This window comes from Anastrepha obliqua, chromosome 5 (assembly GCF_027943255.1).
Source record: "Anastrepha obliqua isolate idAnaObli1 chromosome 5, idAnaObli1_1.0, whole genome shotgun sequence".
Taxonomy (NCBI): Eukaryota; Metazoa; Arthropoda; class Insecta; order Diptera; family Tephritidae; genus Anastrepha; species Anastrepha obliqua.
Window position 1 is genome coordinate 104,443,528 of NC_072896.1, and position 24,859 is coordinate 104,468,386.

At 33.4% G+C, this 24,859-nt stretch overlaps 1 protein-coding gene across 1 annotated transcript in view; it reads left to right on the forward strand.

Annotated features, from left to right (window-relative positions):
- The first annotated feature begins 279 nt into the window (after window positions 1–279).
- The window catches only part of LOC129248905 (homeotic protein spalt-major-like), a 43,538-nt gene continuing 18,958 nt past the window's right edge, over window positions 280–24,859 (forward strand). Inside the window, exon 1 of the mRNA XM_054888515.1 lies at window positions 280–397. Within this exon, the coding sequence (XP_054744490.1) occupies window positions 280–397 (118 nt within the window). The remainder of the gene's footprint in view (window positions 398–24,859) is intronic.

Sequence of the window (24,859 nt, forward strand, 5' to 3'; positions counted from 1 at the left end):
CCACAACAAAAGCGCCGCCTTCAAGTCACAATCGCATTCACAAATGGAAATTTCAGTAAACTTATGACTTATAACGGCAACTGAAATCATTGCAAATTGATTTGTGTGTGGTAAATTTTGATTGCCCTTTTTAAGAGCAACAAAAAACATAAAAAAGCTTAACAACCAAAGCTAAGTAACGTAAAAAGTGTAAGCCAATTTTTCAATATTTGAAATTAGCTTATAAATATTAAAAATATTATTTAAATGAAAAATCATATATCAACTGTTTTGTGTGAAATGCGTAGTGATTTTAAAGATAATCATCAAGAAACGATCAATAAAATGATACAATTTGGCACCGTTAAATATGGAATCGTCAAACAGTTGAAAGATCGTGCGAGAAGCGCCGAGAAAGGTCAGTGGCAATTTAAAATAAAAACAAATCTACTATATGTACATATGTCAGTTTGTACGCACAGGATGTAGGCAAAATACGCAAATATTATTAAACGGCAAACATAGTGAACGACTGATTTAAGAGAAATTTTTTAAATTGCAAATATATTTAGTTACACTGGTAGCGGCAGGCTAATCACCTACCCTGCCAGAAACCAAATAGATTAACGAAACCAACGCAAGACTGAGTCTTGTCGAGGCCCTATGCTCCCGAGAGGAGTGAACAAGGAAAAAAAAATAGTTAGTTACAATTGTGAGCTTTAGAAGTCTGCTTTAGGGAAGTAAGTTGTAAAAAATACTTGAACAAGCTGGGAAAAAAATTATTTAATGACTTTCGTTGATTCTATAGCAATTCATGAAATAATGCGACTCAAAAATTTTTTTTTGCGAATAATATAAATTTGTGCATAGTAAACCGCAATGCAGCAGATATTTGTTTATAAAAATGTGAATAAAATTTAATTAAAAATTCATTAAAAATGCAGTTAAACGCTTCCTTGTTGAATTTTTGTGATAGTTGAACTGTTATTCCCCATATGACAGAGTTTCAGCTAGAACTCTTTTTAAAGAACCTTAGTTGGCAATTTGTTGAAAGTTGCAATTTTCACTACACCACTAAATTTTTCTACCAAATTTTTAAAGTAGTGTGAATACGCTTTTATAATGCTGCATAAACTTTACAAACTCCATACCATTCAAATTCGCCAAAAAAATTTTTATTCTCAATCAGCAAAATTTTCAGTTTTTCAAGTGAAATCAAAATACCTAAGAGAAAATTTTTTTGAATTTCTGCAACTCAAAAAAGTCAGAGTTCTTACCAAAATATTTTTTTTTTATTATATTGTAATAAATAAAAAATTTATTCGAAAACGAAATGGGATGATTGGCTGTATGCTAAGATATTTAGCTGTGCACAAATTCTCACTAAAAGCAGGCTAATTCTCAATTTATTTTATTTCTTTTTTTAAGTCAATGGTAACAACCTTGCAGAAGGGGCGAAATTAATTAATAAATGAAATTTCAAAAATGATTTTGTTTTTCTTAATTTCTTGCTGAATTTGTATACTCTTAACCCTTTAAATGTATAATTTTGTTTCGAAAAACTTGTTCTGCTTGCTTAATTATTTTCCAGCGGAGGCGAGTATACTAGACATAAACAGATTAAAATTTTTCTGCCTGTAAAAAAGTAGGCAATTATGACTAAAAATCAAATGTTGCGTGTTTGATTTTTAGAAATATATATTTTTATTCATCGCATAATCAACTGAGAAATGCAAACGAAATGGTTTTTTATTTGAAAAAATGTCTAGAATTTGTTATTTCAGCTTAATACAAGCTATTGTATATTCAAATAAATAAGGTTGCCATACTAATGAATCTTCTAAAATGTACATTTTTTAAAATACCTAATTTGCCCTTTTTCAGGGGGTAAAATTACAGTTTACTTGTTGAAAAATAATCCGAATGCGATTTTTTTTTCATCTTCACGACGAGTATACTTGACATTATGCGAAAAATGTTCGTTTCGCTCTGACGAGTACATACAGTTAAAGGGTTAAAAGAATTTTTTCTTAAAAAAAAAATTAAAAATTTTTTTAAGGTTTAAAAGAACTTTTTCTTAAAAAAGCAACTTAAAAATTTTTTTCTGATCAATTTGTAGGAAAGATTTAATACCTTTCTAAATCCATATTTACTTACCTGTGCATTTAGTGTCTTACACAAAGAAACATAAATAAATTTTAAAAGCTTTGTTAGATTTCGAGGCACTTTTTTCGCCTGTTGCAAGTATCTCAAATAACTGTACGATAGATCAGATTATTTGAGAGAGTTTGGACATTTATATTAATTTCGACAATCCTGTGCTTTTGTATATTGGGTACGGATTTTGTTTAAGAAGCACGAAGTTCTTGAAACGACTGCTGAAAAGAAAAGTTTATTTGAAGACTTCATAGCCCGATATTTAAAAGTTTCATAAAACAAAAAAAAAAGTTAAAAAGAAATCGAGGATATGAGATATTTTGTAGGTTCTGCCGCAATCAGCTTCCATTTCCAAAAACAAAATTTGAAAAAAAGTTGAGGATATGAGATAGTTTGTAGACTCTGCTGCAATCAGCTTCCATTTTCTTTTAATATGTAAGGTCCATAATTACAATTAATTTTCTGTTTAATATTTTGGAGGAAATTATATCCATACAGACATATGAATATGCCATCCCATTTCAAAATGGAATGAAATAATCAGAAAAGGATTAGAGTTTATTCTTTTTTGGCAATATTAAATTTTTTTGCATTATTTTTATATATTTTTTTTAATTTTATATATATATTTTTTTTTGGTAAAATGCGTTCCAACTTTTTTTTGGTAAAGGAAGATTTAAATTTTCTGCATTTTTTTATATTTTTTGGTAAAAGAGGTTTTTTTTAAAGTAAAATTAAAATTTTTTGCATTATTTTTATAATTTTTTTTTTAATTTTATATCTTGTTTTTGGTAAAATGCGTTCCAACTTTTTTTTGGTAAAGGAAAATTTAAATTTTTTTCATTTTTTTATATTTTTTGGTAAAATGTGGTGCAACTTTTTTTTGGCAAAGGAAGATTTAAATTTTTTGCTTTTTTTATATGTTTTGGTAAAATAGGTTTTTTTTAAAGCAAAATTAAACTTTTTGCATTATTTTTATATATTTTTTTTAATTATATATATTTTTTGGTAAAATGTGCACCACCTTTTTTATAAACAAAAATTCAAGTTTTTTGTGTTATTTTTATATTTTTTTGGTAAAATAGGTTTTTTTTAAAGTAAAATTAAAATTTTTTGCATTATTTTTATAAATTTTTTTTTAATTTTATATTTGTTTTTGGTAAAATGTGTTCCAACTTTTTTTTGGGTAAAGGAAAATTAAATTTGTTTGTGTTATTTTTATATTTTTTGGTAAAATGTGTTTCCTGTTTAGTTTTTGTAAAAGAAATTCAAATCGTTTGCATTCTTATTAAATTTCTTTTTTGCTTTGAAAAATTCATTTCAACTTTCCTTGCGCATTTTCTTATTAAATCAAAGCGCGAGTTAAATTACCTATCCTTTTCATCGATTTATTTCTCTGATCTTTTTTCCAACGTTTTTCCAATAAGTTTCATGGCACTCGAAGTCTCGAACTCCTCTGCATTTGGCTTACCACCGTAGATAAAATAATATTTGGTTTATTTTTAAGGCTAAATAATCAAGAAAAATGTTTAACTTTCGAACGCTGATATACAAGATGGCGCAAAATTAATCAGCCTGCCGGCAGATTTCTAATTTTTGTAAAGGACTTCGTAAGTCAATCATATTATATTTGACAACTACACAGCTGCAGTATACAAATTGACCAGGCATGGAACACGTAAAGGTCAAATTAAAGATTTCCATCACTAGGAATAATTTTTTAGTAAATTTTTAGTAAATTCTTCTGATTGATTTTTTTTGACCAAAAATAAAATTGGATGACTAATTTTGCGCCACCTTGTGTATATGCTTAATTTAACTTATTTCTTAAAGCGGCAAGATAAATTCATATTGAAATGAGGCTATTTATTTATTTATTTTATTTCTTTACTTAAGGGTAACAAACTTACTGAAGGGGCCAAAGTAATTATTAAATTAAATTTTCAAAAATAATTTTTTTTATTTTCTTACTTTGGGTGTAAACGAGAATGAATTTACATGTGTGTGTAATTTATATTACAAAAAAAATTCTGAACATTCTAAATAGTTGGGAGAAAACTCAAAGACTTAACCATTGGGAAGTCACACAAGAACTGTGTTAAGCTTATAAGACCTTATAAGATCTTTTACCAACAATAGCGAATTGCACAACATGCGGAAAGTAGAGGGCCTTCTAACAGGTCACTATTACTATAGTCACTACAGTCTGACGACAGGTCACTATCACTTAAAATTAAATTACCATCTCTCAAAAACTCACATTGAGAATGACACAGAGTGCCGGCTCTGTCTGAAGGATGATGAAACCACAGAGCAGATCTTGTGCAACTGCATTGTCTTAGCAAAGACAAGACTGCACATCTTTCAACGAGATCAAATGGGTCTGCATGATTCGAATGAAATCAGGAATGCTCCTGTTGCAGATATTCTGAAATTTGTCCTCAGGGCGCAAAATTTGCTGAACGAATTTGGCTCTCAACCAATTCACAGCCTGAGGCAGGAAACACATGGATTAAATAGAACTTGATGTAATACATTTAATGATCGTAGTGTCAGTCAATAGGGCTAGTAAATAATGAGACTACTTCTAAAGCATGTAGTAGGACACAAAGGAACTTTTAGGTCGAAGTGTTGGGCATTGGGTACACTACAGATACTAAATTGTTATTAAAATTATTATTCAGACTAATAGCCCTAGAAGCTAGTTGCCTTACTCCTCTAATGTAATTATTTATGAGTATATTTATTTATTTACTTATTCTTTTAATAGTCTAAATAAATAATAATTTTTTTGATACAATCATCTGCATATAACTATTACTGAAATGTAGAAAGACGAAAAATTCAGCAAAAATATAAAATTTTTATTTTTGAGTTACAAAATTTTGTTTGCTTAAAGACACCTTTTTGTCAAATCCAACTTCCGCAAAAGGCTTCTGAACCAATAAAGACACTTCAAGTATCACTTCTTCCTGCCGTCGGCTTTTCTGCTTCTGCTTCCTATGAATTCAATTTAGTAGCTGGTTGTATAACGATTTGACTCTTCATTTAGCAGACCTTTCCCAAATTACGCTTGCAGCTAACGAGTACACACATATGTGCATACATTTTATTAAGGTAATATTTTTTATGCTCATAAATGTACAGCTAAAGAAATAAAGAAACCAAAAAAGGAGGGCTTGCATTATTTCAAAAATATTTCATTTGCTATCTAAGTACGAAAAACTCTGCCCAGACTCATATGACAAAGGTGGAATTTACTATATTTTTTCTGTGATGTGAATATACCTATATTTGATAGTGCCCATATTAATATTAAGAGTAAGAGCAGAAACTAGGCGTGAACTGTTGAGGTATCTGAGCGCCACCTAACTACGATGATTACCAATTTGTAAATAATGATTTTGTAAAAAAAATGTGCCTCTATACACTTAAAATGTACAAGTTTGCTCGCAAATTAATTTGAAAGTCTATTTCCCCTATTATTTCAACTTGTGGTCATAAAATTGACTTCAAGTCATATTTTGAATTTTTAAACACGCACAGTCAAAATGGGGCTTTAAAAAAAGGATCTTTCAAAAGACGCGCCTAAATAGTGTTTTAAGGCACTTTCTGGTCTAGAGACGTGAAAATAGAAGGCGTTGAAAATTGAAGAAAAATAATCGGTATCAACTGAAAATCATGTTTATTTATAACATCAATTCTTTATTTACAAACAAAAAAACAAAAAAATTTTTTTTCAATGACAATAATAAAAAAAATTGCTTCGCCTGACGTAACACATGCCACTGGCGTAACTGATTGGGCTGCTCAGGTTCGTCTGAAAAAAAAAAATCGGTCGATTATTCATTAGGAGATATGTCGCTATGGTGGTGGGTGGCAGATTTACAAAAAAAAAGTTCTAGATATTTTATCTGTTTATTTGAAAAACAAAAAAAAGGATTTTTTTCACGTTCTCGTTCCTAAAAAAAAAAAACAAATTATAGCTTATACCTGGGCGTCGTACTCACAACCGGTTTCATTTTAAAGGACTGTAACGTCTAAACTACAACGAATTTCAATTTAAAAACTCGCAAGTATATTTTTTAAAGTATAAACTATTATAACATGAAAAAAAATAGATTTTTTCGAAATTCTAGACCAGAAAGGTGCCCTAAAATAGAGCATGTAAAAATTTCAGATCACTCACGTCTCACTATTTTTATTCAAAATACGGCTCTGAACAATTATATGTGAAAAATTTCATCATATAAATGTCCACTATGACTGCATCTACAGGCTGTCACACAAGCATTAAAATTTCCAAAGACTCTCCCACACATTATCGCATTGAGTTCAGCAATCTCGATCTAAATGTTGTGTTTCAGCTCTAGAATCGTTTTCGGCCTATTCTTATGGACTTTACAATTCAAAAACCCCACAAAAAATAGTCTAGTAAAGTTAATTCAGATAATCTAGAGGGCCAGCTTATGACACTATTACGTGAAATTAATCGCCTAGGAGACTTATGTAGATCAAAATAATGCAAGGCTTTCTCATGTTGTTTGACTTGTAGCTACATCATCTTGAAAATAAAGATCGCTTATGTCTATTCGTTCAAGCTCAAGCCACAAAAAATATTCAATCAGTTGCCTATAGCGATGCTCATTGACAGTAGCAGCTCTTTCATTTTCATACTCCCAGAAAAACGGGCCAATTAATCCACCAGCCCAAAAACCATTTACATTACAAACCCAGTACATTATAGTGGATGTTATGATTTTTCTGAAATCACTCGAGGGTTTTCTTCTACCCAGATGCGGCAATTTTGGCAATTAGTGATAAACCCATCCAGTGTGAATTGAGCTTTATCACTAACCCTCCGTTAGACACCTTTTTTAAAATCTTCGATTGGACACCCAAGTCTGGCCTATTTTACGATCTGTTCGTGGATCCTTTTTAAAAGGTTACATCTATAAATCGATAGAAAATTAAATTTTATAAAGCTACCTGTAAGCTCAACTTGTTAACTATATTAGAAGTATGTTAAATTCACGTCCAAAGTCGAAAAATCCAGTGTTCGGGGCCCAACGGGGGATCTAAAGATGATTTTGCGTGAAAACCAGCATCATTTTCAAAGACATATCTGAGTTAGTAAATTGTAGATCTGTCTACTTGATAAAAAAGTTTATCGCCAAGAAATTATTCACTATTGATATCCTGATGTCACATTTGAAAGACGCTTTATATATAGTCAGCGTCAAAAAAAACAAAGAGCACCGCATATTGACAAGTTTTTACTACTTATTTATTAATTTTTTAGGTTAGGTTAGGTTTTTATGGCAGTCGGCTTAGATCAGCTAACTTACTTAGACCATGTAGGTCCGTTGTGGTACCACTGTGTAACACGGGAACCTTACTGTTAATTTTTGAAGGAACCACTTAGACTTTCTTATGAAGCGTAGGGTAGGTTTTATCTCAACACCGGATAGTTCCGTAAGAAAGTCAAACTGGTATTTTCCTAAAAATTTTGCTCTACTCCTAGCGAAGGCTACCTAGAAGAATGTCTACTTAACAACCAATGGCCGGTGTCACAAGCCACGACCTTCGAGATGTTCTCTCTTGAGAGGTTAAATGTTTTAATATCAATTATTTTTTTACAAAAATACAGCTCATACTACACGAAAACCATAAAACACAAAGTTTGAAAATTTGTACAAAAAACAAAAAATAAGTAATTGGCGCGTACACTTCTGTTAGGTGTTTGGCCGAGCTCCTCCTCCTATTTGTTGATGTTGTTCCACAAATGGAGGAACCTACAGTTTCAAGCCGACTCCGAACGGCAGATATTTTTATGAGGAGCTTTTTCATGGCAGAAATACACTCGGACGTTTGCCATTGCCTGCCGAGGGGCGACCGCTATTAGAAAAATGTTTTTTATTAATTTTGCTTTCACCGAGATTCGAACTAACGACCTCTCTGTGAATTCCGAATGGTAATCACGCACCAACCCATTCGGCTACATTCAACTGCTTGAAAATTCAGCAAATTTTCATCAAAATTTCAAACTTTTTAATCAGAATTTCTAGAAAATTTTAAAGTATGCAGAAAATCTCAAGTATCAATTGGAAGTAGCTATATTATTATTTAATAATCCAATAGCAACCCATTGAATTTTAATATATTGAGGTGCAAGTTTCAAGTGGCTCAAAAATCGCATTATTATTTTTTCTTATGATTCCAGAGAGAAACACAAGGCCACAAATTGCTTTGATTTTCGAACATTTTTTTGCCTGAAGGTGTTGGATGTGCACAACCACATAACGGTTACCAGATATTTTTTTCTTTTATATCAAAGAAAACATCCAAACCCCCAGCAGAAAAAATTGTAAAAAATCAACGCGATTTATGCCTTATCATTTAACCTTTTTTATTACAAATTTTTATTCATCACACACTCTAAATATTGGTAAATACCAACATCGACCACTTTTGGCATGATGATCTTTTTTCGATTTGCGTCAAAGCATATTATAAATATTAATTATAAAATATAAAATATTAAACAGCATTTTCAAGTTATGCCAAATGCTTTTAGGCTTTGATTAAAGTTGATAAAAAGTAGTTTGAAAGCCATAATCATATAATAAATATAGGTGCACATGTATGTATGTGTGTGTATATAAAAATGCATATACATATTTCACACACACACGCACGCGTCTGTGGCCATTCAAGCGTGCTTTTAAAAAGGTTTCATACACACAGACGCAGCCACTAACACACACTTGCATTTATGAAATGTATTTTTAATCATTTATTAATTCAATTTTGTTGCTTTTTATGGATTATTATTAAGCGCTAAACCAAATTTTATGATTAATCAAATAACCAAAAATTGAATATAATTTAATAGAAGCAGAAGCAGAAGCAAAAGAGGCAACAGAAAAATGTCGCGAGCATAAAAAGAAACAAAAGCCGGCAGTCGAGCAGCCGAGCAGCCATTCTGCCAACTGCCTAACAAACAACAACCAATGGAGTGCCATGCCGCGCTACCGGTCCACTGCACGTGAATCAGAAACGAAAAACGTTGGTCAAAGGCTGAGGCAACTTGGCACATTCATATATTCATGCACACACACATACATACAGCATATGGATATTTCTTGTGCAGCATCTTCGTCGTCAACTTTGCCTCAGATTTTTTGTTATTGTTTTTAATATGAGTACATATGAATTTGTTTGTCTGGCTGTTTAAGTGAACGCGCACCCAAAGTGATTTCACATATATATAATTTTTTAATTGATTTTGAAAGCAAAATTTACATACCAAAATATTAGGTATATATTTGCTTTGCTACCTATCACATAAATCCAAATATGTTACATGTGTTTGTATGTATTTATTTGTGTATATGAATGTTTGTATTCATAAGCATTTGCCCATATTACAATATTTTTCATTTAAGATTTAATCTTTTTTTTTTTTTGCTTTGCTTTGTGGTTGGTAATGTCCGCTTTTGCCATTTTTAGCCTCACTTTTGTTTTAATAGCACTGGCGACTTTTAAGGGGTTTTTAATTAAGATTTACAACAAATTGAAATGCATATTTTATGTGTCGCATATGCTTGAAATTATGCATGTACTTACACACGTACATGTAAGTATGTAAGTATGTAAGTACTTGAGTGGGTGTATATTGAAATGAAATGAATTGCTAAATATTAAAAGAGTTTGCTTGTGAGGCTCAATCGCTAAATCATAACAAAGAAATGCGAGTATGAATCCTGCTCTACTTTCGGAACAAAAAAAAAAAAAAAAAACAAAAAACAAAAAAACAAAAATGAAATAAAATAAATAAATAATAAAATAAAATAAATAAATAATAAAATAAATAAAAAAACACTACAGATGTTTTTGAATTACAGATACTCAGATCAGCAAGTGACACAGAGTTACATATTGTACATTTTTCTTAGATTAGGCTTAAAATGAGAAATTTCACTCGGTAGCAACAGAGAAACGTGAAAAAGAGTAGCTGAATTTCAAAATGACCCAGAACGCATGTTTTCTCCCAGAGCATAGTGAAGCAATATTTTTGCGCAGCTTGAATCCCTTTCACCACTTAATAAACCGATTGCATTCAATTGAAATTTTTTATATTTTCAACATGCATCAGACTCTAGTGAAAAACTTAAATTGGAGTCAACATCAAAAATATAAAATTTAAGCATTAAAAAACAAAAAAGTAAAGGCTTCTCTTACTTTATATATTTTCTTTACTTTACTATATTTATATGAAACAAATCAAAATGCACTGAAAAATTAATATAAAATAAAAAAATGTTCATCGTGCTTTACGCTTTTCACACAAAACAAAACGAAGTTGTGGCCAAATTGACACAAGGACTAATGGGTGTTAAATTATCTTAGGTTTAGGTTTAAATTTCCTGTTTTTTTTTTTAAATTAGTGTCAACCAAAGATCTATTTGAACTAAATTTTCTTTCAAAAGTGACAGACGTTGCCACTAGTTAATAGTTCGTAGGCAAGGCCTTTTTAATGACATGTCAAGTAGATAGATTTACAATTACAACCCTTTTGGGTGTGGAGGGACCTACAGTTTCAAGCCGACTCCGAACGCCTTGACTTCGACGAAGGATTGCGCCCTCTACTTATCAGAATACCTAATCCAAACGTAGTTCCCTGAGTGAAAGTAAGATGGACGAGGTTTGACTAAGCGGGTGTGGCTTTCTTCGGGCCATACTAAGCCGAGATGTCTTATTATGCCTTACTTTTTCCACTCGCTATTGGCATCGTATTTGTGAGAAATATGTCTTGATATTTCCAGAGATTAGTGCAAGAGTCGGGGGACTATATTCCGAGCCTTTGCATACAACTGCGCGAACAAAATATCAGTGAGCATTCTCAGTTTGTTCTTAGGGAAGCTTATGAGCCGCATAAAAATCTCTTGGCTATACCATACCAATAACCAATTAGCCTGGTGTGGCTCCACGGCTCGGTGCCAGCTTGTATCTCGTAGTCTTAGCTTTTTGCTTCTAAGCTCTTCCCAAGGAAAGCAAGGTTGCAGATTCTGTGACTGACGAGGCTGCATCTCTCTCTCTCTCAAAGCATCGGCTACAACGTTCTCAGGTGCTCCTCTTGTGTCCTGCGACTCATTTGAGCCGGATGCGATTGTGCACTCTTAGTAAATGTAATTCTTCACTGCTTTGAAAGACTAGCGAGTGCTTAACCTCAAGCGATGACGAAGTCTTGAACGCAGCCTGACTGTCGCTCAGAATGATAATGCACTGAGATTGCAAAAATTTCTTTCCCGCAGAGTCTGAGTTCACTAGAGTCTGAATTAATATCTTCACATAGACAGATGCCATGCGCCTACGCTTGGAAGTTGCTTGGAAAACTACGCATCGGTACAAACCGCTTTGTCTTGCGGCCATAAACTCCAGCGCCTGTACCCGAAGGGTGTTTTGAGACATCTTTAAGCAGCGCAGGGTACACTCTTGGTTTTTCCTTTCAAGGAAAAACTTTCAAGGAAAAAAAGTAACTCGAGGTAGCTTTCATGTCCAGTTCAATCCTGAATATCCTCTCAAATATTTTTTTTTCTTCCCATTATTCCTACAAGGAACATAGGACCGTTATAAAAATATTCAAATATTCTCTATCTAAAGCTAGGAATTTTATCTCTCTCTCTCGCTTTTGTTTTGGGCTGCAATTTTGACCTCAGTCTGCCTTCTGAAGTTATGTGCTGGGCGTCCTGGCCTACGGCTGTCCTGCGGATTTTAGCCTTAAATATTATAACTTTAGTGATATCATCTCTGAAAAGCTGTGGGCGCAACGATCCTTGCCAAAACTCAACGCTCAACCATTCCTTGTATGATACTTGGATGAGAACACTTTTCTTTTGCCAAAAACTTCCCCTAGCCTTGTTGAATAGGGTACGCTTGGCTGACTGCTGCATGGCTATATGAAGCGGTGTAAGCTCGAGAGCCAAAACTCCCTCCTAAGATTTTTAAAGCTACAATCCCGCAATTTTATTGCTAACCGTCTGGCCACAATGAAGGCTTGAGTTGCTTTGGTCAGGGTAGGATTCGTGTGCCTTTTTCAGCTGAATTTAGCATCCCGTATAAGGCCAAGGTACTCAACTTCGCTTACCATTTTAATAGTTACCCCTCCCATAGTGATTCCTCTCATTTCTGGTAATGATCTTCTCTGGGTGAAGTGAAATATGGCTGTTTTGGACTGGTTTATATTTAGATTCACCTCAGTAGACCATCTCTTCGTCAATAGGATCAAGAGAGCTCTTGTGCTATTTTACGAATTGCAAATTAATTAAGAGTTTATTGGCTTTCAATCGTATGTAGATGGCTCTATAAGCCTGCTAAAGATGTGAGTCTTAGCTTCCGGGAACTGCGTAGCCAGCAAGACGCCTGCTCTTTCTTCCCCATTGCACATGTGCCATCTTCCTTTATGATACCTAATTTTATGTCGCTGTAGGCGTAATTAGAGAAATTTTATTTCTACCTGATTGATTTATTGATAAAAAATACTGCAACTAAAAACTGATATGGAGAAAAAAGCTAAGCGCTGTTGCTAGAATTTGAATTCGTGCTGTTTAGGGTTATAAGAAATAATTTTATCAGACAAGCAAAAACATTTCGCAGGCAGAGTCGTTCCTGAGTTCCCGTTTAAAATACCGTAAATTTACGAATAAAGATGTGCAGAGCAAACTTCTTCTTTTAATGCTTTTGCTTATTTTCGAAATTCCAGTAAATAAAACAGCCAGTTTACCAGTCAAGCGGGTGTTCATGGTAGGACTACTACAGACTTTTCCCATAAAAAAAAAATAGAAACATAAAATAGGCAGTTGCAAAAGAGCAAAAACAAAAAATCTAAAAACAATGCGACAAAATCGAAGAAACAAAATAAAAAACATAAAACTACAAAAAAATAAAGAGACATAAAATAAATGCAAAATGGCAGAACATAAAATCGGCACAAACACAAAATCAAAAACAAAGCAACAAAATATACAAACACCAACCTACGCATTATGGACGCGCGTGCAGCTTTTATTTACATATTTCATATAAAATTCAAGCAAATTACAAAAACAATGTTTTTAGTGTCAAAGCTGCAAACAGAAAAAAAAAATTTAAGAAATGACAAATTAACTCATTCTTAGTGAAATAGTTTAAATATGTTAATAAAAAGCTGCTGCGACGGCTAGTGACTGATTGCAGTAGACTAGCAGTTAGTCGTTATAAAGGGTTTTCCAATAACAAGTGTTATTGGTCAATGGATTGCGCTATCGATTTTCTATGGCCGGTATTGGATGGTATTGAACTGGACCACGTTTTTTTCAACAAGACGACGCTATGTGCCACACAAGCAACGAAACCATTGAGCTTTTACGGGAAAAGTTTCCGGGCCGTGTTATCTCTCGAAGAGGTGATCGCAATTGGCCACCGAGATCTTCTGATATAACATCCAGTGACTGTTTTCTTTGAGGCCACAAGAAAGAGAAGTTCTACGCCTACAGGCCAGAGTCGATTCAAGACCTCAAAGATGGAATTCGTGAGGCTATCGAGGACATAGGGCAGCCTCTTTGCAATTCGGTTATGGAAAATTTCATGAAAAGGATATTGTGCTGTAAGCGTGGTCGTGGAGGTCATTTGCCTGATTGGAAAATAAATAACTATTAACGGCATACCTTCCTCTTTGTAATGAAATAAACATCCGATAATTTATATTAAAAAATACCATTTTTTCTTTGAATATCAAAATAACACCTCTGTTTGGAAAACCCTATACTTCAAAAGCAACAACAGCAGAGGCGGCGGGTGGGTGCCGCATTGCATTTGATAAATCACTATTGATTTGGGCGTACGTTGTTGTTGTTGTTGTGATATTTGCTACTAGAAACTTGAAAAGGCAAACGTTTATAACGAAAATTTACGAGGTGGCATTTATGGTGCATGCCTGTGTATGTACGTATGTATGCGTGCATGTTAATATTTATATGAATATGATAAATATGTAACCACGTATGTATTTATGTACATCTGCTATGTGTATGTAGGCATGTAGATATGTATAAGTAAATACCTGACAAAAACACAAATAATTTTTTCTTTAAAATGTTGAACTAGTATCAACCCAGATACACGAAATTTACTACATGAAGTACACTTATTTTTTTTAGAGTACTTACTACAAGGTGGCGCAAAATTAATCATCCAATTTTGTTTCTGAATAACTTTGTAATTACACGAAAAAAATGATTTTGAGTGAAGCGAATCTTTATTTTGACATTTACCCGCTCCATTGCTTGCCTGCTTCCCTGCTTCCTTGCTTGTCTGTTTGTATACCGCAGCTGTGCAGTTCACAATTGTCAAATATGATTGACGTACGATGCGATTTGCAAAAATTATAGATCTTTCAAAAGGGTGATTAATTTTGCGCCACCTTGTATGTTAAAAGTGCTTAAAATTTGCTAATCGATTTGCTGTCGCATTACAGGGCATAGTGGCCATCAAATTTCATGAATAAAAAAATATTTTTTTTAACTCCCTTTAATTTCCTAACACATTTCAGTCAGTGCAAAGGAATTTTTGAAAACCAAGGAAATGCTTGTATTAGTATTCTCGTTGTTGTTGTTGTAGCCGCTTACTAAACCCCGTCAGTGTATTGTAGTTACTGGTGGTCTTCGTCCTGCGCATCTAACAGGATGCTTGCTGTTTTAACAGGTTGGGGCCAGAGAGAGAGAGGGGTGTTAGGTGAGTAGGTCTGATGGGACATATGAAAAGGCAGTTAGGGTCGTGCGGTGCGCCTTCACATGCTGAACATATGTTGGATATGCCAGAGTCAATTCTGGATAGGTAAAAGTTTAATCTGCTTTAGTATCCAGAACGCAATCGGGCCTAAGATACGCGGGTCTCTCGGTGTAGCTGAAGTTCTTCGTCTGCAGTAGCTGATGGTTGAACTCCGATGACGGCATTCAGAGGTCGGTAGTTTAGGAGTCTGGTAAGAGTGTATCTGTGTGCCCAAGGGCTGCCACGCCACTAAACTAGCCTTGTCTAGTGCAATGTATTTGTAGGCTCGTCGGATTATTATTAGCAACTAATTTAGTATTAAGAGAAAAGTGGAGTAGTATGTGAAAAATTGTTGCTATTTTTGATTGTTGTTGTTGCATTATTACAATTGTTCCGATCCATGCATACAAAATGCTCCTCACCTTTCGATAGGTTTTTGTTTCTATTCTGTTTGTTGCTACTTCTCATGATTGACTTGCCCTCATAGTTGTTGTTGTTGTTTTTAGTGTTGTACACATACTTGCTGCCATTGCCACGCCACTTTTGCCTTTCTTGTACGCATCCATTTTTAGACCTGATCTTTCTGTATCATTTAAAACGCTTAGTTTTCGACGTCTGGCGCACAGCAGCAGCAACAACAACAACAATGTACTCGTACGCATCGATGTGTGATTGTGTGTGAGCGCATGAACTTGTGCGTGTTTGTGGCAATGTATGCAGGCTAAAATGCGTTTTTTGAACTCATCTTCATCATCAACATCAACATCAACGTCATCATCCTCTTCTTCTTCGGCATCAGCGGCTGCAGCCTTAGTAGCCAAAAACAGTCTTAGTGCATATTTAGAAGAAAATAAAAAGTTTGGCGTTCAAAGCGTTTGAATTACATACTTACATACCTATTGGCGCATGCATTTATTTTATTCTACATATATTACTTGTATATGTGTGTGTGTGTATGTTGCATAATGCGGGCATTTATTTTTAGTCGCATTTAGGCGCTGTTGTTGTTGCTATTGTTAGTTTTGCTGTTGTTATTAGTGCGTTTTATCAGCTGTAGCGATTAATTAAAGCATATGAGCCACACAGTGGTCGCTAAAAGGCCCATAATTCATCGGATATCTGCGAGCAATGCATGAGCGACTGTGGCAGCGGTTTGGCATAATATACAAATATTTATCTTTAAATTGTATACAATGTGTTTTAATTCTGAGTTAAAATTTAATTTTATTTTTCTTCATTTTTGAGCAATATTTATTACTTCACAGCTTGCGGCGCAAGAGATTTTAGTTTTTTTTTAGGGGTTTTAGGTGCAAAATTTTTAAAACTAAATAATTTTTTTGTTATTGTTTTTTTTTTATTTTTATTTTTATAATTTTTATTACTTTTATATTAACTTGTAAAACATATTTGATAGTAAATTTAAAAATTTTATAATTGACCAAATTAAATTTTTTTAGACGACATTTGTAACAATCCAAATTTTTTTTAAACTTAAACCTAAAGCCCCGTGGCCTTAGTAGCCAGCGTTCTTGTAAAATTGCTAGTGTATTGGGTATTTATAATTATTACAAATAAATAATTTTCTTAAGGGGACAGATACCTGTAAAAGGCCATATTTTCCCTGATTTTCCTTAAAATTATTTAAAATGAAGAATTCAATATATTTTTTTCAAAATTGGCATACAGTTTATTTATACTTTAAAATAATATACATTTTTTTTAAATTTTAATCATTTAAAATGGCGGATGTACACTCAATTCGTCCACGAAGGTCGCAGCGGGGCTTCTCAATCGGCGGGCATTGTAGCATCAGCGTCAGTGACCTGAATACAAAAAACCAAACATTTTTTTGTTTATTAATGTCATAATTTCTATATGAATTAAATTTCTATAAATTATTCTATAATATATTCTATAAATTAAAAAAACGGCAACGTAACTATGCCTCTCCCAGCGCTCGAACGCAAAGAATAGAATCAGAAATACTTAAATTTACGTTCTAAAAATTGTTTTTAACATTTTATGAAAAATTTTTTTTTTTAATTTACCGGTATCTGTCCACTTAAAAGCACTATTTGGTATTGTAGTGATTTTCTTTTTTTTTGTTTTTTTATCCCTTTTTTCAAATAAATATTTAGTCTTATTGACATGCATATTTCATGTATTTAGAACAGCTAGTGATTTATTGCAATTTTACTTAGCTTGTGGCGGCTATCTCTTTTACACGATTCTGTATTAAAAATGTAATTGAATGGTTTAAAGTAATAAAAAAAAATATACAAAAATAAACAAATAAAATATACAAAAAAAAAAACGATAAAAAGACCAAAACAAAAAAAATAAAAAATAAAAAAAACCAATAAAGATAAAAAAATAAAAAATAAAAAAAAATAAACATACGAAAAAAATAAAAAAATATAAAAATCAAAGAAATAAAAAAAGAAATTAAAAAAAAAGAATAAGCAAATAATAAAGAAGAAAAGTATTACTAACATAAAAATCTAATTACTTTCACTAAATACGCATATTTCGTATTTTTCTCCCCGCATAAAAAATGACTTCAATTATTTTTCAAGATTTAACACTAAATGGTCTATCCAAAATATTCAAAGTACATAATGGCCCCCGCTGTTTTTTGAGATATTTTTGTTTATAATTTGTTTATTAATTTTTTATTCATAATTTGTTTAGTTATGGGTAGTTCGCACAACTTAATTACTATTTTCATTTATTTATTAATTCTGTTTTTTTAGAAAGCAAATAAATCACTCAAAAATTAGTGTGCAGCGTTGCACTGAGTGTTGGCCTCTATATATTTGTTTCACTAACTGTAAATACAGGGTGGCTGATGAATTTTGCTACATTAAGAAACTCAAATAACTTTTTTTTTAGTGTATGGAATTCATTTATTTTTTTTTTCATGTTGAAGGTCATTAAATTTTATTAAATGTAGCTTAACTAGTTTTAAAAATAATTGAATTGAAATGCCCCCCATGCTCGTTGACACAAGTGCGGCATCTTAGTAAAAAGTTGTTCATTGCTGCTTTGAGAGTTGCGACAGGAATAGCCGCAATTGTTGCCCGAATGGATTGTTTTAGTTCATCCAAATTTGTTGGCTTTGTTTTATAAACTTCTTGTTTACATAAACCCCACAAGAAAAAGTCAGGTGCAGTAAGGTCAGGCGACCTGTGGGGCCAACGAAATTCGGAGTTTCTTGAAATCAGTTTATTGGGAAATTTTCGTCGCAACTCTGTCATAACAGTCTGGGCTATGTGAGACGTTGCCCCATCTTGTTGAAACCACACAGAGTTGAAAGGAATTCTCTTTCGGCGTAGTTCTGGATAGAAAAATTCTTTCAGCATTTTCAAATAACGGTCTCCAGTAACCGTAACGGTGTGACCATTTTCTTCAAAAAAATAAGGCCCGACAATACAGCGTGAAGAAACCGCACACCACACTGTCACGCGAAGAGGATGCAATTCCGTCTCGTGGAGTATCTGTGGGTTAGAAGTACTCCATATTCGACAATTTGGTTTGTTCACATTGCCGTTTAAATCGAAATGGGCCTCATCAGACATGAAAAGGCAGTTTAACATGTTTTGGTCTTCTTCCACCATTTGCAGGATCTTCTGGCAAAATTCCAAGCGAATCGGCAAGTCTGCTGCATTCAGTTCATTAACCATTTGAATTTTGTAGGGAAATAAGTCTAAATCTTTGTGCATTATTGTTTGAGCAGATAAGCTTCTTGTTGAAACCCTTGGATTGCTTTGTATAGCTGCAGCTACAGCAGCGATCGTTTCCTCCGTCCGAACTGGTGGGTTTCGATGATAAGGCCTTCTTGCGACTGTTCCTTGCTCAGCAAAATTATTCACCAGTCTCATTATGGTCCATCTGCTTGGGGGATCGCCGCTAAACATCCGCCTGTACTCTCTCTGTACCAAAACTACGGACTCCAGTGCGTGAAAGCGGCGGACTATCCAAACTCTTGTTTGCGTGTCCCAGTTATCCATTTTAATAAATTTTAAAGATCAATCTGCAAATTAAAACAAAAATGGAACAGATAACTTAAAAAGAAAAAAAGTTATTCAATTTTTTTTTGGTAGCGGCTTTCATCAGCCACCCTGTACTTGAAATTTTTTCTTAAATCCTTTCATAACCTTATATGAAAGTATGCATGTACGAGGGTCGTTTGAAGAGTCCGTGCAAAAATAAACACCACTTAATTGCTGGGGTAAATCTTTTCTATTTGTTTTAGTCTCCTTTACACTGCGTCTATAACTACTCTTTGTTCCCACTTTGTTGATCCCTTCGACTAATACGATTTGTCCAAGTCAGAAAATTAGCCATTCGTTTCTGCAAGCAACTCCTCATTTGAATAAAATCGTTTTCCCGCTAGCCATTTCTATAAAAAGGAGGAAAAATAATAGTCTAAGGACTCCGATAGAGCCAAGTTTGGAGAATAGGGGTGATGTGAAACGAGTTGGAACTCTATTTCCACTAGTTTTGCGACCACAACTGTTGCGACGTGAGCTGGTGCATTGTCGTGATGGAAAAAGAAAATCACTCGACTTCTTCGATTTAAACGAATGCCAAGCACAAAAAAATGGACCGATCTGGCTGAAACTTGGTGTGTGTTCTTCCAACAGATGTTACTAACTAAACTTAGCCTCGACTGTGGATAAATGTGTTGTATTTGCTTTTCAGCTTCCGTGAAGACAGTTTTACCTCGATATATAAATCAGATTAACAAAAATTTGCCGCAATTTTTTTTACAATCAAAATTTTTATTAACTTTATTTATTTATATTTGTTATTAAGAGTGCGAAAGGTGTATTAAGTTAATTTATTTTTATTTTTTAAATTTGCGTTCCTAAAAAATGTATTAATAGATTTTCATTGCTTTGCTTAACATTCAACTTTAATAGATCGGTAAACAATTTGAAGGTTAATAGGCGATTACATATATACATAATTAGCGCGTACACCCTTTTTGGGTGTTTGGCCGAGGTCCTCCTCCTATTTGTGGTGTGCGTCTTGATGTTGTTCCACAAATGGAGGGACCTACAGTTTCAAGCCGACTCCGAACGGCAGATATTTTTATGAGGAGCTTTTTCATGGCAGAAATATACTCGGAGAAGGTTTGCCATTGCCTGCCGAGGGGGACCGCTATCAGAAAAATGTTTTTCTTAATTTTGGTGTTTCACCGAGATTCGAAACAATGTTCTCTCTGTGAATTCTGAATGGTAATCACGCACCAACCCATTCGTCTACGGCGATAACGATTAGGCGATTAGGTGGGAAAAAACCAATAAAATAATAACTAACGAAATTAGCATCAAATTTTTGATTAAAAAAAAACAACAGCAAAAAATTAAAAAAAAAATTATATTAAAATTAAAATAAAAATAAAGCAAGGAAATGCAACAAAAGTATAAATTAACAACAGATATGTAACAATTGAAGGAGAAAATCGCAGAAAAGCGGCCCCATATGAAGAAGAAAAAAATCCTCTTTCACCAAGTCAATGCACGGTGTCACAAATCGATGGAAACGATGGTCAAATTCAACGAATTACGTTTCGAATTGCTTACCCACCCACCGTATAGTCCAGATATGGCCCCCAGTGACTACTGGCTGTTTTCAGACCTCAAAAAAACGCTCCGGGAATGCAATTTCAATCAAATGAGGAAGTTATCGCTAAAACTAAAGCGCATTTTTAGACCAAAGATATGTCGTTCTACAAAACAGGCATAGAAAAGCTACAAATGTATCATCGCCAAAGGGGACTACATTGATGAATAAAAAAGAAGTTTTGAAAAAAAATGTCATTTTCTTATCCAGGCCCGGGACTTATTGACCGATGTGTTATACACATATACTTTATATTTGTTCTAGTTATTGGATTTTTACTGTAGTTAAGTTTTATACTATTTGTAACTGTTATCACCTCACAGGCAGCAAAGTTGAAAATATTACCAATAATACAGACATTTTCCATTGAATTATTCTAATGCGACTTTTGCTACGCAAGCGAGCTTGTTTTTGATGCATTTTTTTATGCGCTGCGTTTTGCTCAATTCATATCGATTTCAGTTGAGTCATATCGAAGTCTATTATTATGATTGTAATTAGTTCAGTGGTGTTATTTGCGCCATGCGTTGTGGAGCGAACTCGCCATACGCATACCGTTTCCAACGCAGCTTACTTTAGGGTTTGCTGACTCTTGTCAAATCCCATACAAATATCATAACTCAAACCCATTTCAAACCCCTCTTTCACAGCGTGTTTGTGTTGGGTTTGTAGGCATTTTAATATTGAATGCTGCCACCATAGGTTTATTTACGAATTTTTTTCTCTTCCGTTATTGCATTCTTACATGGCATTGTGGCAGCTTCTTACATTTAGCAGCTTGTCAATATCGAGACAGTTTGATTGACTGCCGGCGTCTAAAATTTAGATACTATGTGTATGCATGGATATTAGGTAGACACACGAATTACAGTTTAAACACAATTTCGCACAAATACGCAACGGAAGCAGTTGACAATTCTCTCAAATTCAAATTCTGCAAACTCAGAGTTTGGGTTTCGTGGAAACGTATTATAAGATAGACTTCAAGATGCTTGGCTATCAACACCGATAATCGATAATTTCATTGAATCGGTGTACCGCAAATTATTAGTTTAACATAATTTAAATGTTTTTTTTTTTAAATTGCATTGATGCTGTCTTCGCATATTTTGAGTTGTTATAAAAAAGTGAATTATTTGTTTCTAAAAGGATGGATTTAGCGTAATTTGAGAACATTAAATAAATGTACGCATACAAAACGAAAATAAGTTTACTTTAAAAAAACATTCTACAAAACTGAACTAAAAAAATATATACACAATTATTCTATAATACGGCAATAGTGCATGTGATTTGGGCACTACTGCGCATTATATTACCATGGGAGTGTGCTTGTGTATACATATACATGTACATATATTTCCAACTCACTTCACCGAAAGCTGTTATTGTATTTCACCATTTTGTCTTACAGTGAGACAGAGCGCTGCCGAAAACACCGAAAGGTAGCAGCAGCTCAATTACATGAACAGAGCTCTGCTTATTCGTACTATGTACGCATGTAGTTCATGTGTCATAAAGCCTCGACGTTCTCCTCCTGTTATTATACATTTTGCGCATAAGTATTTGTTTATGTATGTTACTGTCTGCTGGCCTGCTGATTATTCTGTTTGGTGTCAGACACTGCTCCCTGTGCTCTCTGGAGTTTAATTATATGTCAATAGTACATATACAACTACATACCTTTCATTACCATGCGAATCGTACGCATTAATTTGACTTATGTATTTAAAAAACGTAATGGAAATTTCAAATGAAAATGAAATTAATTTAATGTTTATTTTCTTATTCAAATATTCTGTTGTGTACGCTTTTTTATATATGTATATTTTATGCGCATACGGTAACTTCTCAATACCATATACTTCACATATCTTATGCATAAAGGGAATATCCACTAAAAATGCGAGAATGAAAATGTGCCCGTGTGTGCTCGTGCTTTATTTCTTGTTTTTTAATAATGTATGCCGAGGTTAGTTTGTGTTGAACCATATTAATAAAATATGCAGAATATTCCCTATGGGATTATCAAAGAAACGGATGTTCATGCATAAGAATAAAACTACATACATAGCTACATATCACAATAGTACATACATACATATGTACATATATTCGACACGATTTGCAGTGCTCACTTTGCTGACTGGCTGCTCATCAAGGCAAAGGTAGCGCAACTATTAACTAGAATATACAAACTTATATGGTTGATGGCAGTGGACTTACATTTTTATGCACATATTTTTAAAGGTTTGAGCATAAATGCGCATCTACATATATACATGTGCGCATTTTATGCTTGCATTTGAAGTTCGTTTTTCTTTTTATTTTGTTTTTTATGAATTTACTTTTTAGCATTACTAGAGTTTTTTTGAAAATTAAAGAATAGCAATTTTTTATCGAAATACATAAACACGGACGCTTAAAAATGTGCATATTTGAAAAATGCTGCAGGAAATTAATTCACTTAGAATACAATTAAAATATTTAATTAAAAGCGTTAAAAATGAGTTCGTTTATTTCCCAACTTATTTTTTGGGTTGTGTCACCACATTTTTTGTGACATCTTATCAACTTAAGACAATAATAATAAAAATAAGAAGTCTGGTCATAGTTCAGGTTTCGTTAATAATCCAACTAAAAATAGATAATCCAACTAAAAATTTTAAGAGCCTTTGGATCAAAGAGGTTTATTTGGCTAGGAATATTGCAATTTAGCTCCTCATAAAAACCAGTTTGCCGTTCGGAGTCGGCTTAAAACTGTAGATGCCTACATTTGTGGAGCCACAACATCCAGACGCACGTCACTATTAGGAGAAGAAGCTCGGCCAAGCACCTAACAGAAGTGTACGCGCCAATTATTAATTTTTTTTTTTATCTTTGTTTTTTGTGTTTCTAAATTTTGATATACTTCAAGTTGCTTGCAAATGTATGTATCAGAGTATGAGCAAGTAATACTACATAGTGAATATAATTTTTAAGTTTTGTTTATGTTTGAACTGAATTCATTTGATTTATGTGGATTTCAAAATTCTTCAGTTTTCTGAAACAATTGCGCAGCAGTTATTCACATTCCTAAACAACTGCAAAATTCATATTTCAAAAAATGCCAAAAATTCGCAAACAAAGAAAAATTGCCAATAACAGCGCTATAATCTTCAGCACAAAATATGATATATATTATATTTAACGAGTAAAAATAAATGCAAACAAATTTTAAAGATTAAATAATATGCAAAAACACCACCACACACACATTCAGTAGTTCCTTAGCAACCAATTGTTGTGTGCCATAAAAATATGAATGTTATATGCAAGCAGACAGCAACCAATCCGACTAAGCTGGGTCGTGACGTGGGCGTCTAACAGCAGCAAAGGAGAAATAGATGCCAACGAAACGCACAGTCGGCAAAGCGACAAAGCGATGTGTATGTGTATGAACATACAAGCCTGTGAGTGCAAGCGCAAATGTATCTATGTATGTATGTATACTTCCATACCAGCATATTTTTTTTAATTTTTATAACTTCTTGCTTTATATAAATACATATGTACATACATAAATAACTAGATATCATTTTCACTGTCAAAAATATATTTATTTATTAAGAATTATGCCGCTCTTTATTTGCGGAACAATTTGTCTTCTTCGAAATTTTATGTTATTGCCAAGTCGCCACAAATCGTACAAATATGTACGCACACACATACATACATATGTGCATGCAAGTAGAGGTAGGGGAAAACGGAGGTGTGGCAGTTTGAGATTAATATGAGGAAATATAAAATTAATGTGCGAATGTATGTCAGGAAAAATTATGTGCATTTATTTAATGGCCAGCTAGCTGGTGGGTACTCGGAGCTACTTCGTGCGTCAGCTTCGATGGTTGGTTGGTTTGCTACTCGGCTGCACTATTCTTTTTCACTGCCCGCCTGTATAACTGATATGTATGTAAATATGTTATGTATGGAGTACATTGAGCGTACATAGCGCTGTTACGCATGGCTTTAGCGAAACCGAATTTATGAGCCCGAATGTGATGAGAGCGAAGAAAAAACGTGGCGGTTGAGCAGATATGTAGGGGAATATAGACATTACATTTTACTTAAATTATATATTTTATATTTTATTAGCTATACTTGTAGTAGGTAATAGCCTGAATTTGATTTCAACAGATTTTGAAGTGTTTTTCCTTTACTCGTTTTTTGTAGAATAGCAAAACAGTTTACGGTTGGGAAACTTTCCAATTTACTTATGTTAACTATAGTATGATGATACATG